A 15,274-nucleotide genomic window follows, 5' to 3' on the forward strand; every position below is an offset into this window, starting at 1 on the left:
GGCAGCTCTGATGGGTCTCATCCCACCTGGGATCCCAAAGCCCCCTGTGCCTCTTGGGTCTCTATTAGAAGGATGGTGAGGGGAGGCAGACAGAAGAGAAGGAGGAAACTACTCTTCCTGTTCAGACCATCTTCATTTCCAAGCATGACACCCCTTCTGTGGGTTGGTGTATCACTTTCAGGTACTCAGGTGCTAGTTTATTCCTGGCAGTCTTTCTGCTCCGGAGGAGGAAGAAAGGAGGATGGGAGGAGGTGCAGACACTGGAGAGGAGGAGCTCTCAGAGATGGGCGGCCTGGTGGGTGGTGGCCCAGGTGGAGTTTGGGAGGAGGTCTGGGTGGAGATTGGAGGCCTGGGAGGAGTTTAGGGCTGAGGAGGAGATCCTAGCACTGGAGAAGGCTTTCCACTTTTTGGAGGGCAAGGGAGGCAGTCTGGGTCTAGCCCTGGGAGTGATTGGAGGAAAGAGCCCCGCCCTCCTGGGGGCCTCAGGGGCTGTACAGGGCGGTGCTATTGGAAAAAGGAAGACCTTCCCAGAGTGGGCAGGACAAGAAGCAGGAAGTCTTTGAGTCCAGACTGCTCTGGCTTCAGTCCACCACAAATCTCTTCTTTGTTCCCCTAGATCTGGGATCGCTCCGCCTTCTGGACACCAGCTCTGTGTTTGCAGGTCCCTGAAAGATCTCAGTCGCAGCACTTCCCCTCCCCCCATTTCCTGGTTCTGCTGGCTGCCCGGGCAATTCCGTCTCCTTCTCCTCCTCTGGTGAGTATTCGCCAGGTCTGCCAGGAGCACACTTTCCTCCACAGCCTGGCTGCCGGATGAGCTCCCTGCCCCTAGATCTTTTCCAGACACCCCCATCACTCCCTAAATTCCTGGCTCACCTTCCCCAGATTTATCACCTGATAACACTTTTCCAGACTTTGCCCCTAGGGTTCCTGGAGTCCTGATTTCCTCCTTCCTATGAGGCCCCATGTGTCCTGCCTCCCTGTCCCCTAATCTCTAACCTCCTGGTTAGAAATTCCCTTGTTTTGTCTTCAGATCTAGCTCCTTTGGAGATCCCAGAATCCTACCTTTCTACCTGCCCACCCAGGCTTGGACACAGTTAGCAAAGCTCTCTCCTGGTCCCCCTTATCTGCACCCGGGGTTCTGGTGCTGATTCCTTGTCAGATCCAAGGCATGTGGCTCCCTGTCCCCACTTTCCCTTTAGGGATTCCAAGCCTAACTTTCCCAGAAGGTCCCAGCAATCCTCGCCAGCCCGTAGTTAGACCTCAGGACACAGTCATCCTGCTTCCCCAGGCTCAGTGTCCCCCTGGAGCCCTTCAGTCGCTCCAGTGTCTCTGATCTTGCTCCATAAACTTTGTGAGATTGTCTTGCCTCCCAGACCACACCCCTGCACCCCTTCCCCAGGCCTCCTGCTCCCCTGCCTCTGGTCCCCTGCCAGGGGGCTTCATGCGAGACTGGATTTTGTCTCCCAGCCTCAGGCTTCCCCAGATCATTCCCTGGTGGCTCCATTCAAGAGCCCTCTCCCTCCTCAACCTTCTTTAGCTTCCCTTGTAGATCCAGGAGTCAGTCTGTAGTCTATACAATGTGTATGTGAGTCAGGGAGAGGGGATGTAGGGAGGGCAGAGGACCACTTGGAGGAAGAGATCTAAACTGAGGAGTCCTTGAGGCTTGGAATGGGGTCCCAAACCCCTTCTGCCTCTTGGCTCTCTGTGGGAGAATGGGGAGAGGGGAGGGAAGAGAAGGAATAAGAAGGGGAGGAAGTAGTCTTACTGTTTAGACCTTCTTCATTTCCAGCCTGACCCTCCCTGCTTCCTGCCTCCCTCTGTAGGGTGGAGTCTCTCGCCTGAGGGCAGGGCCAGGGCCTTTGTGACTCCTGTGGGGCCTCACCCTGTAAATCCCTGTAGGCCAGCCTGCTGCCTGGAAAGAGAAGAGCAAGACCTCTCCCTCTCTGGGATCCTTCTCCCTGTCCAGCTCAGTCTGCAGAGGACCAAGGCCTGGCCCCAGCAGGGAGGCTGGAGCCAGAGGGAATGGCCCCTGGGAGCAGCAGTCCCCCTCCTCAGGTGAGTGCAGTCTGTGCACAGACATCAGCCAATGAGGCCATTGCCACAGACATAGAGGATGGTCTGTAAAGCTGCCAGTGTGGTCCTCCTGGAGCATTTCTTTACAAAAACAGGCATGCAATTGATTCAGGCAGTAACAACAGTGCCCCCTCTCACCTTCAAAGGCCCCTCCTCCTCACCTACTCTTCTGTGCTCTTCTCTTTTTGAGACCACAGAGGTGACCTCCATCCTCATTCTCCTTGACCTCTCTCCAGCCTCTGACCCTGGTGATCACTCTTTCCTCCATGATACTCTCTTCTCCCTGGCCTTTTAGGACCCCACTCTCTCCTGGTTTTCCTCTGACCTATCTGACTACTTGTCTCTCTTTTCTGGATCTTCCTGAGATCAAACCCTATGACCATAGGTGTCCTTGGTCCTCTTCCCTTTTCCCTCTATACTATTTTCCTTGGTGATTTCATCAGCTGCCATCCATGTCATCACTATCTCTGTGCTGATGGTTCTCAAACGGACCCTTCCTGCCTCAGTCTCTCTGCTAACCTGCAGTCTTTCATGTCTAATTTCTTAAGAGATATCTCAAACTGCGTGACCAATAGACGTCTGAAATTCAATGTATCATAAAGAGAGCTTGTGATTTTTACCCCAGACATTTACACACACGCACACACACACCTATGCACATACACACACAAAAACTCTCACACAACCACACACTCCTGTTTCCCTATTACCTCATTTAAGTTGAAGGCCTATTCTGGGGCCCTTCTATTGGAATCCATATTCCTCTGTGACTTGTACAAAGTATGCATTAATACATTGCTTATTCTTAGACCTGGTATTTGGGGACTGACTAGATGAATATACTGAAAGCATTACAACAATCATTACCCCTTATAAAATCCTAATGAACTGACTAATGTTGTTTGAGTAGGGGTCCTCAATGAATCGTTTCTCTCATATTCCCAAACCTGGCCAACCTCTCCTTTATATGGCCCATCAGTAGGCCTCTTACTCCTCCTCTTGACTCTTCTTCTACCAAGTTTCTGTAATTCTCCCTGTGTGAATTTTCTGAAGAAATAGCTCAAGCAAATCCCAGGTTAATTGAATATTGCTTTTATTTTTAACCAAGGAAGGAACACCCCCTCTCCCCCCACTCCATCATTCTTGTTCACTCATGTTCAGGACTTTATAAACTGTTTGAGATTTTTCTTGACAAAGATACTGGAGTGGTTTGCCTTTTCCTTCTCCAGTTTATTTTGCAAATGAGGAAAGTGAGGCAAGCAGGGTTCAGTGACTTGTCCAGGGTCACACAGCTGCTAATTTCTGGGGCCAGATTTGAACTTATGAAGATGGTATCTTCCTGATGCCAAGCCCAGTGCTCTGTCCACTCTGCCATCTAGCTTGCCCTTCTCCATCATAGTTACTTTTATTTCTAGGTAATTAATTTTATAATTAAGGAATGTACATCATAGACAAATGAAAGCACTCAGTAAGGAAAGGCATGAGCTGTCTTGGCTATGACACGTCATCTGTGGAGTAACCTGCAGCCCTCAGTGTAACAACCTTGGCTGGGGGCGTCTCTTACAAATCAACAATTCCAGTGAATAGGTCTTTAGAATCCTCTTCCAGATCAGACTTTATTTATTTCAGCCATTCAGGAACCAAACTAGATCTTTTCTTTAACTTTGTTCTCTCTCAAGTGATCACATTAAATGCTTTCCCCCAGAATGCCGTGCAACTGCCAGCTTCATACAGACTTTTCACAGATTTTTCTTTAGAACGTATCACTTATTAATTAGAAATTATTAAGGAAAAGTGCCCTTTCAGTTCTAGAACAAGAGGGAAAGCAGAATAGAAAAACTTCTACTGTTCACCACCTGAAAGAGATGCCAAGAGGAAAACCTACATGAATGTCATAGCCAAGTTTCAAAACTCCCAGGGTAAGGAGAAAATCTTGTAAACAACAAGAAAAAGAAAGCATTTCAATAAAGTGGAAATCTAGTTAGGATTTCCCAAGAACTGGCAGATTCCACTCTCCAAGACCGAAGGCTTGGAGACATTAGATTTCAAAGAACAAAGGAGCTATGGTTGCACTCAAGAATAACTTACCCAGCAAAGTGAGTATGATCCTGAATGGGAAAAAAATGACTGTTTGATGAATTGAGAGACTGTCAGGTTTGGAACAAGAAGAGCAAAACTCATTGGAAAATTCGATGTAAAATATCCAGAAGAAATATCTGGAAATCATTAAAGCCTGATTATTAGGCCCCCATGAAGGTCAAACTGTTTTAGTATCATTTATATATGAAAAAGTTATCAGTATTCTTATAACTGTCATCATTCCTGAGGTAGTTTGAAAGACAGGTGGTGGCTGAGTTCTGTATGATGGGGTGATGATAAAAAACAAACCTGTGTAGGGAAAGTCGAAAGGGAAAAACAATATTGGAGAAAGGGAGAGTGAAAAAAAGACCTCACAGAGAGGAAGCAAGTAAGGGTGGAGGGCTGCTAAGGTTGGAACCATACCCTCATCTGGGTTGAAAAAGAAGCCTCATGTACATGGGAAAGGGTGTACAAGTCTTCTGAACATGTAGAGAGGTGAGAAAATTGGGGAACAGGATGGGGGAGGGACTATTCAGAGGGGTGTGTGGACTGGGATTTAGGAGGGTCAGGCAGAGGTGGGGGACTTTTGGAGACCTTGTGGGCTGAAATAGGGGGGGAAGGAAATGGGTGACTCTTGGAGGTTTGGGTGAATTGGGGGGTAGGAAGGTGGGGGGAGAGGATAATGTAAAGGCAGTAGGGTAAAAAGAGAGGGCAGAAAAGAAAATCATGAGTAAAAATGAGATGGAAAGAAATTCTCAGACAGCAATTATGACTTTGAATGTGATTGAGATGTTGACAGCAACTTACTTTGTGGTGACAAAGACCTGGAGGGTGCAGGGATCCCCATCATTTGGGGAAAGGCTGAATGGGTTGTGGTGTGTGGTTGTGATGGAATGCTACTGTGCTGTAAGAAAGGATGAGCTCAGTGGTCTTAGAACGGCCTGGAAAGACTTGCACAAAGTGTCTAAGAGCAAAGTGAGCAGAACCAAGAGAACATTGTATACAGTGACAGCAATATTGTGTTCAGAAGGGTTTGAGCACATGAGTTGTTTTGACTATTCTAAGGACACAAATGAAAAGTAAAGGGCGTGTAAAGAGTGATGCTGTCTGCATCCAGAGAAAGAACTGACACACAGTGGTATGTATGGAATAATGTTCCATATATATATGTTTGTGTGTTTGCATATACACCGAGACATATAAATTATATATGTGTGTGTGTGTGCATACACGTTGTAGCCGTACCTAGGGTTGGGGTAAGGGCAGAGAGAAAGAAAAGAATTTTCCACGATAATTTTTGTACATTTCAAGGAATACCACGTCATACATGGGAGATTTGCAGTTTCATGAGCAATCATCTTTTTTATTGTACTCTTACAGAAATGCTTTTTCTGTTCCCTGAATTTTAAATAAATTAAAAAAAAGGGGGGGGGAATCCTGTTCCTCATGCTAAGGAGCTCACATTCTTGTGGAAGAGATAAAATGCAAATTATTTTGTTCATATAAGGTTTATTTGTTATATAAAGTGTTGTCATACATTCATGTGCATGTGTGTTGATAGTCATATGTATTTAAATATAATATTTTAATTTGGTCTGGGGTTTCCCTTCCTCTGATCCACAAGTTCTCTGCTTTGGTCTCTGTGTTATTTGGATTTAAGTGAATCTTCCTACATCTCAATTCAACGTGGAATGAAATAAATTCTACAGTTTACCATGGATATGCATATAAGAGATTTAAAAAATAATGTTTTAAAAAATAATAAATCACTTATGTCAGTTCCGATGAGGAAGATATTACCCATCACCCTGTCTCATGTTCCCCGACACATCCACCTTCTTCACTGATCAAACACAAACTCTCTCCCTGATTCCACAGGAAGATGCATTTCAGAAGAAAATATTCCTCAGTTTTATTCTAACTGATCATGGAAAATGTTTTTCTCAAAAATCAGTTGGGCTCTTAATGACTGTGGTTTTAGAAGTTGACTCTGATTCTCATAAAAGGTCTGACTTTTCAGCAAATCCCTTCCCTGGGCTTCAGTTTTTTTCTGTAAATTTAATGAGGATTGGATTATTTAAATGTGAAGTGTCCTTCAGCTCTACATTCCATGACTTTTAATGATTTAGGGGCTGGTGACATTCAAGGACGTGGCTGTGGACTTCACCCAGGAGGAGTGGGGCCTCTTGGACCATCCTCAGAAGGAGTTGTACAAGGGGGTCATGCTGGAGAATGCCCGGAACCTGCTCTCCCTGGGTAAGGCCACGTCCTCTAGTAATGCTGAGTCTGCAGTCAAAGGAATATCTTCATCCCCTAGTGAGCAGGGTTTGGAGCACTGATCAGTTATTAGAGAGAGAAAAATGTTAATCTCCTGTCCTGCTGCCTGGAGTTTTCTATAGAAAGTCTGTGCATTGTGTGACAGGAAGCTGAGGGTTTCCTTGTTGCTCCTGAAGCTGTCTCTCACCTCTTCTAGGCAGCTTCAAATTAGTGTGGAAAAATCTCAGACCTTGAAGTAATGTCGGGGATCATTTGGCCTAACCCCTACCTGGCCATGAAATCTGTCTGCCAAGGCTCTGAAAGCTGCTCAGGAGGCTTTTCCTTACAAGCCTGTCCTCTCTGGGATGGGTCTGGGATCTGGAATATTCTTCTTTTTAACAGCATCACTTTGTAGCTCCCAATTTCTACTCGTCCGTCGTATAGTGAGTTCGTCTTTAATCTTCCTTCCCATTGCCCTGAAATTCCAGCACAGATGGTAGGAAAGGAAGGGAAGGGAAGAAGCATTTATTCTCACTTAGTATTTGCCAGGTGCTGGGCCTGGGGCTTTCTTTACAATATTATGTCACTTTATCCTCACAATTGGGTGATACTATTCTCCCCATTTGACAGTTGTGGAAACTGAGGCACATGGAGTTTATGTGACTTGTCCTGTGGCACACAGCTAAGTAACTGTCTGAGGCTGGATTCAGACCCTGGCATGCCTCACTCTAGGCCCAGGGCTGTCTCCACAGCACCATCAGCTGCCTCTAATTTCTAGAGAATGGAAAGTGTGCAATGAGTCCATCCTTCTATGAAGAAGGTGCACCAAGACCAGATTTTCTGACCCCATCCTGGTTCCCTGATCTTCTCCCCAAAGCTCACAACAGAAATGGTATCAGACTATCCTCCAGGAGGCCTGGGAACCACCCTGGGGTCCTTGTTTACATGACCCTGGCATTGCCAGGAATAAGAGACTGGCCTAGAAATAGAATTTGGACCAACTAGGGTTTCTTGAGTTTGCCAACAGGAGACTCTCACCTGAAGAGGCAAAGATGCCCCAAATGAGCAGTACACAAGGTTTCTACAGGTTTCAGGGAGTGAGGAACAGGGGAGGGGTACAGTGCAGAAGGTGGGTGGTCAAGGATCCTCCTTCTGGCGCTTGAGGCTGGTCTTGCATAATAAGCCTTTGTAGCCTGCATTGGATTTAGGAGTTTCCATGAGAATGGGACTCGACAGGATGGGGGGCAGAGGTTTGGCTCTTTCTCACAGCAGGTTGTACAAAAGGATAATGGGGCACACCCTGCTTTGGGTTACCTGCATTGTAATCACTAATGGGTGAGAACAGACTCATGTGTGTAAATCTCACAGTGGAGCAGCTGTGGGTCTGAACACCTTTCCCTAAAGAGAACTAAAGGCCAAGTTTGTCTCCATGCTCATCCCTATCTGACTCCCCATGCCCAGGGCTGCCAGTTCCCAGAGAAGACATGATCTCTTCCTTTGAGCAAAGGGAAGGCCCATGGATGCTGGAGCAAGAAGGCCTGAGGAGCTGCTGTCCAGGTGAGTGAGTGAAGGCAGATATATGAGAGGTGGGATTACAAGAGGCCGCTATTTGTTCTTGTGGTGAAGCAAGTGGTAGATCTGGGGGCAGGAAGGCCTGACTTGGAATTCTTTTTCAGATATTTCTCAGCAGCAGCTTCATGGGTCAGTCACTGTACCACTGAGTCTCAGTTTCTCCAACAGTAATAAGAGGGGTTTGGACTCCATGACCTTTCACCTTCCTTCCAGGGATAAATATATGATCCAAAAGAAGTCATTGTTTGGAATTTGGGGGCATGGAATTCTCCTGAGAGTAGTAAAGGGGATTAGGTTTTCTTCTATGAGCTCTTTCCTAGACCTTCATATGTTTGTTTGTATAGTGTCTATTTGTTTTAGAGTTGGTTTGTTTTTTTTTTTTTTTAAGACAGAGAGATGAGCCTGGAAATGAAGGAAGCTGCTATAGAACTAAGCCTTTCTGTGGCAGAAACTCCCAAGCAAGGATTCATGAGTGATTGTCCCCTTGTCTTCAATTGGAGAGAAGTCTGCAAAACACGTGAGAGTATCCAAAGTGGAGAGAAACCGTATGACTGTAATCAATGTGAGAAGGCTTTTAGAGAGAAGGCATGTCCTATTGCACATCAGAGAACATACACTGCAGAGAAACCTTACGAATGTAATCAATGTGGAAAGACTTTTAGAGAAAAGCGCTGTCTTGTTATACATAGTAGAATCCACACTGGAGAGAAACCTTATGAATGTAATCAATGTGGAAAGACTTTTAGAGTGAAGGCTTCTCTTATTACACATCAGAGAACACACACTGGAGAGAAACCTTATGAATGTAATCAATGTGGAAAGACTTTTACTGATAAGCGGAACCTGGGTAGACATAGAAGAATCCACACTGGAGAGAGACCTTATGAATGTAATCAATGTGGAAAGACTTTTAGAGTGAAGGCTTCTCTTATTACACATCAGAGAACACACACTGGAGAGAGACCTTATGAATGTAATCAATGTGGAAAGACTTTTAGAGTGAAGGCTTCTCTTATTATACATCAGAGAATTCACGCTGGAGACAAACCTTATGAATGTAGTCGATGTGGAAAGACTTTTACTGATAAGCGGAGTCTTGTTAAACATAGAAGAATCCACACTGGAGAGAAACCTTATGAATGTAGTCAATGTGGAAAGACTTTTAGAGTGAAGGCTTCTCTTATTACACATCAGAGAACACACACTGGAGAGAGACCTTATGAATGTAATCAATGTGGAAAGATTTTAACTGATAAGTGGAGTCTTCTTAAACATAGAAGAATCCACACTGGAGAGAAACCTTATGAATGTAATCAATGCGGTAAAGCTTTTAAATGCAGGGAGAGTCTTATTACACATCAGAGAATCCACACTGGAGGGAAACCTTATGAATGTAATCAATGTGGAAAGACTTTTAGAGTGAAGGCTTCTCTTATTACGCATCAGAGAATCCACACTGGAGACAAACCTTATGAATGTAATCAATGTGGAAAGACTTTTACTGATAAGCGGAGTCTTGTTACACATGGAAGAATCCACACTGGAGAGAAACCTTATGAATGTAATCAATGTGGAAAGACTTTTAATGATAAGCGGAATCTGGCTAGACATCGAAGAATCCACACTGGAGAGAGACCTTATGAATGTAATCAATGTGGAAAAGCCTTTCAATGCAGGGAAAGTCTTATTACACATCAGAGAACACACACTGGAGAGAGACCTTATGAATGTAATCAATGTGGAAAGACTTTTAGAGTGAAGGCTTCTCTTATTACACATCAGAGAACACACACTGGAGAGAGACCTTATGAATGTAATCAATGTGGAAAGACTTTTAATGATAAGCGGAATCTGGCTAGACATCGAAGAATCCACACTGGAGAGAGACCTTATGAATGTAGTCAATGTGGAAAGACTTTTAGAGTGAAGGCTTCTCTTATTACACATCAGAGAACACACACTGGAGAGAGACCTTATGAATGTAATCAATGTGGAAAGATTTTAACTGATAAGTGGAGTCTTCTTAAACATAGAAGAATCCACACTGGAGAGAAACCTTATGAATGTAATCAATGCGGTAAAGCTTTTAAATGCAGGGAGAGTCTTATTACACATCAGAGAATCCACACTGGAGGGAAACCTCATGAATGTAATCAATGTGGAAAGACTTTTACTGATAAGCGGAGTCTAGTTAAACATGGAAGAATCCACACTGGAGAAAAACCTTATGAATGTAATGAATGTGGAAAGACTTTTAGAGTGAAGGCTTCTCTTATTACGCATCAGAGAATCCACGCTGGAGACAAACCTTATGAATGTAATCAATGTGGAAAGACTTTTAATGATAAGCGGAATCTGGCTAGACATCGAAGAATCCACACTGGAGAGAGACCTTATGAATGAAATCAATGTGGAAAGACTTTTACTGATGAGTGGAACCTGGGTAGACAGAAGAATCCACACTGGAACAAAACCTTATGAATGTAATCAATGTGGAAAGACTTTTAGAGTGAAGGCTTCTCTTATTCCACATCAGAGAATCCACGCTGGAGACAAACCTTGTGAATGTAATCAATGTGGAAAGACTTTTACTAATAAGCGGAGTCTTGTTAAACATAGAAGAATCCACACTGGAGAGAAACCTTATGAATGTAATCAATGTGGAAAGACTTTTACTAATAAGTGGAGTCTTGTTAAACATAGAAGAATCCACACTGGAGAAAAACCTTATGAATGTAATGAATGTGGAAAGACTTTTAGAGTGAAGGCTTCTCTTATTACGCATCAGAGAATCCACACTGGAGACAAACCTTATGAATGTAATCAATGTGGAAAGACTTTTACTGATAAGCGGAGTGTTGTTAAACATAGAAGAATCCACACTGGAGAGAAACCTTATGAATGTAGTCAATGTGGAAAGACTTTTAGAGTGAAGTCTTCTCTTATTTAACATCAGAGAACACACACTGGAGAGAAACCTTATGAATGTAATCAATGTGGAAAGATTTTAACTGATAAGTGGAGTCTTCTTAAACATAGAAGAATCCACACTGGAGAGAAACCTTATGAATGTAATCAATGTGGAAAAGCTTTTAAATGCAGGGAGAGTCTTATTACACATCAGAGAATCCACACTGGAGAGAAACCTTATGAATGTAATCAATGAAGAAAGGCTTTCAGATGTAGGAAGTCTCTTGGTAATCATCAGAGAACACACACTGGAGAGAAACCTTATCACTCGAGATGGTGTTGAGACTCTGGGCAGCTGCAGCTAAGGGCCCTCCAGCTTGTAACCTGGATGCTGAGACTTTGTTAAACTCTGGTAACTGTGTATTGGGATTTGAAACAGACAAGGTCTGTCTGTTGATGTTTGTACTTTGTATTTGCTCTGAAGTTCAGTGTGCTGGCTTTTTCCCCTGAACTAAGTGAATGATATTTGTATGCTGAATTATAGTAAACTTGTCAACCCCTTTAACCTTGCTTTCCTTATTAAAGCAGATCAAAAGAACCTGTGCTTTTGCAGCCTGCTGGTAGCATTGTTATTGTTGGTGTTGTGTTGGTCTTCCACCCCCACAGCAGCTGCTAGCTGGATAGTGGAAACACCAGGCTTCCCACCAGAGGGGCTAGTCCTCCTCAAACAGCCACATACCTGGAAAGCAAGAGGGGTGGGGCTAAAGACACCCTAGCAAGAGGGAGAGAACATTCCCAGCATGGGGGACAGGCATTGGAAAGGCAAAGTCAGGAGATCAGGTCTAGGTCAAACATGAGCCCGGAGGACCGGGACCCTGGGTCAGAGAGCAGGAGGAGGAAGAAGAGAGGAGTGAGGTGTAAGAAGACTGGAAAGGGGGTGGGGCTGGTTATATGTACCTATTGTGTGCCAGGCACCTTGTACATTCTGCTTCCAGAATTTTCAGGGTCCTTGTAAGTGACATTCTGAATAAGGCATACAGAAGCACACATGAACAAAGAAACAAATACACGTGCACACACACTCACAAGTATTTAATCAAAGGCATCAAAATTAGGGCACTTTAGGGAATTTTGTGTTCTCCCGCAGGCCACCTACATGCATGTATTCAGACTGTGTCCAGGCCACTTCATGTGACAGTCAAGAAACTTCTCATTAATTTCAGATCATGGCTGCCTCCTGATGTTGGTGACCCAACGATCATGATGATGCGTCAGGGATTCCCCTGATGGACTTGAGGCAGAGCAGAACCATCATATGAACAAAGCAGCTGCTCCTAGGCAGGCAAGAGGCCTTGCAATCTCTATCTGCAAAGCCTCCCATGGTTGTAGCTGCTCTGCCAGCCTGGAAAGGAAAGCTAAGGGAAGTCAGTTCCATATCAGAGGCATCTGGGCTGCTTGTCACCTGCACTGTACAAATCAATGAAGGGCTCTGGTCCTGATGACAGCACATTCATCAGAGTGATGCTTTTATGTTTTTTTAAATAATTTTTAATTATAATAAGTATTATGATAATTTTCATCATCAGTAGTCATTCTATCAGATAAAGATCAATTCTTTCTTAGAAATAAGCTTCTAAACAATACCACCTCCTTGACTACTGAGTCACAATTGGATAGCCTTCTTTTAGCAAGTTCTTCTCCCAGACCTGATAAGATTTAATAATCTTTTCAATAGAGAGGGTCCCCAAGACCCAGTTAAGGCCCCAGAGGACTACCCAGAAAAGGAGAATTCACAAGGTCTTCTGTACTTTTCCCAAATAGTAATTTATCATTATTTGCTTTAAAACAAAGCATGCCCAATTAAATACTTGAGTTGTTAAGCATTGTTACCCACTGTGGAATAACTTAATTCAGTATTTCTCAATAAAAGTTAATTGGGTAAGAGTATAGTTGCATCACCCTCTAGAACTTACTTTTTTATTAGCAACATGCCATGCACAGTGCTTTCCCCAAAGTCCCAAAGAAGAAGGAATAGATGATAATGTGCATTTCAAATATGACATAGACTTTTTGACAGTCAAATGACATTGATTCAGTTGAATGTGTTTCCAAATTATGCTCCACATAAAATCACTTTATGCATCTACCGATTTACCACTGTGGAATAATTGCATTCATTGACCAGTGTAGCAGACTTGAGGTCCAATTTCACTTGTATTTCTTATGCTGACATGTCTAAATAGATCACCCTCATGAAATTTCATGCATAATTTAATTTGCATTCAGGTCTGTCCTACCTTTTACAGGGTCAAATATCACAATTATCCTAATGGCAACACGCATGTAACCTTTTTTTGAGGGGGCAATGCAGGGCAATTGGGGTTAAGTGACTTCCCAAGGTCACAGAGCTAGTAAATGGGTCCAGTGTCTAAGGCTGGATTTGAACCCAGGTCCTCCTGACTCCAGGGGCAGTGCTCTATTCACTGTGCCACCTAGCTGCCCCTCACACTGTAACTTTAAATGGTACCACATAGTTTGGGACAAACTCAGTCCCATGAAATGTGGATTAAACTTATAAACGGTACGATGCAGAATTGCCTAAGAGTCATTTTCTGTCAGCACTTTCAATAATGGAGCCCATTGATTTCAGTTAGGGGCTGCCCAAGTTTTATCCTGGCTGTCTTTCAGCAAGAAGGAGGAGGGTCCGAGGTTTAAAGCGGGAGGGGTAAGGGAGATGGTGGAGGGATAGGAGAGGCAGAGTTTTCCAGGATGCCCAGGTTGGGGATAGTGCCCTGTTCTTTTGATCTGCTTTACTAAGGAAAGCAACGTTAAGGAGTTAACAATCTTACTTTAATCCATCACACACATATAAACTCACTTAGTTCAGGGGAAAAAGCCAGCACCCTGAACTGCAGAGGGAATACAAACAAATTACATACATACATTATAAACAGATCAAATGCAATTCATAGTTACCAAGAAACCATCAACGTCTGGGTTGGTGAGCCAGGGAGCTCATAACTATGGCTGGCCTGAAGCCATCTGCCACTCCACCTGTGACTCAGAACCCCAAGGAAATTGTTCTCTCTTTTTATACACTCTTTAGACTTCGTCAAATGTCGCCTGAGTGACCAGAACGTAGGCTCCTACAATTGGCTCTGGTCTTAGCAAGTCCCCTTAGGACCCTGAGGGCTTCATGTCCACATAGGCTTACCACCTAGTAATTAGGGCTTTGGGCCTGGGGCTTTGCACCTAGTAAGGCTCAAAGACACTTAACTAATTTATCATTTAAAACAGTATAAAAATCCCAACTTAATTGATATTACATGGCTCAAGGGAAATTAATACCCTGGGGTGGGGTTTGGAGGCCTGGGAGGAGTCTGTACAGGAAGAAGTGTACGGTTTTCAGAGAGAAGCTCTAATAGTTTTAGGTACCAGAAAAAAAAACAAACAAACTTTTTTCAGAAGGTGAGCTGTTGGCTGAGAAGACTGAATCCAGTGGGCTGAGGTGATGAGAAAGAACATTATATGCGTAGGAGGCTGCCATTGGAAGGACACAGTTTCAGAAGATGGAGGTTCTTGACCAAGGATGAGGCAGGAGGCCAGTGGCCCTGGGTCAGAGAGTGGTGAAGTATAAGAAGATGGGAAAGGGGGTTGGGACATTCCTTGGGATGCAGGGTAGGGTTGGGGAAGAGAGGCAGGCAGGGTCCTGAGGTCCTGAGGACTCAGTGAGCCATTGGAAAAAAGGGCTGAACCTGGGGTTCAGAGACTAGACAGGATTGGGCTCTTTAGCACTTGGAGGACCCATTCTCAGTAGGCTGGCTATAAACAGGAAACCTGGGAGCTGAGATCACTCTGCCTTCTGGAAGCCAGCTCTTTAGGAACAGATCCCAGGTTGGTCTGGGCCAGGATCCTATAAGGTGCCAGATTCCTCCTGGCTCCCCTTCCTTTGGGCCTCATTTCCCTCTTCTTATGTCTTGCTGACCAGTCTCCATGGATGTCAGGAACATGCCTCTCTCCTAGGCCTAGCTACTGCCTGGGGTCACTGTCCCTGAAACTTGACCAGACTCCCAACCACAACCCAAATGCCCCAGGACACCAACCTTGACTTTATCAGTGGCTCCCACTGTCTCAGTCTTCAGACTTCTCCTATAGGACCCCAGGTGTGTTCAACCCCTTCTCCCAGCTCAAGGTAAGAGGTTCCCTTGTCCTGTCTTCATCCCAGGCCCCCTGTGAATGAATAGCTTATGAAAGAGGGGAAGGGTTACAGGCACACCTTGCTCTTTGTATATTCACTGGGAAAGGCCACAATGAGGAACAGAAATGGGGCAGCAATCACCCTTTTCTCAATTTATCAATTGATTTTGAATTTTGAACATTCACT

At 44.4% G+C, this 15,274-nt stretch overlaps 1 protein-coding gene across 1 annotated transcript; it reads left to right on the plus strand.

Moving 5' to 3' along the window:
• Positions 1-378: 378 nt before the first annotated feature.
• On the plus strand, positions 379-11,266 carry LOC118834951 (zinc finger protein 665-like). The gene is given in 6 exon segments (XM_036742385.1): positions 379-754; positions 1,824-2,055; positions 6,282-6,408; positions 7,870-7,965; positions 8,369-10,377; positions 10,379-11,266. Coding segments are annotated over 5 exon segments (3,033 nt in total). The 5' UTR covers positions 379-754; positions 1,824-2,022; the 3' UTR covers positions 11,147-11,266.
• The last annotated feature ends 4,008 nt before the right edge of the window (positions 11,267-15,274 follow it).

This window comes from Trichosurus vulpecula, chromosome 1 (genome assembly GCF_011100635.1).
Source record: "Trichosurus vulpecula isolate mTriVul1 chromosome 1, mTriVul1.pri, whole genome shotgun sequence".
NCBI classification, from domain to species: domain Eukaryota; kingdom Metazoa; phylum Chordata; class Mammalia; order Diprotodontia; family Phalangeridae; genus Trichosurus; species Trichosurus vulpecula.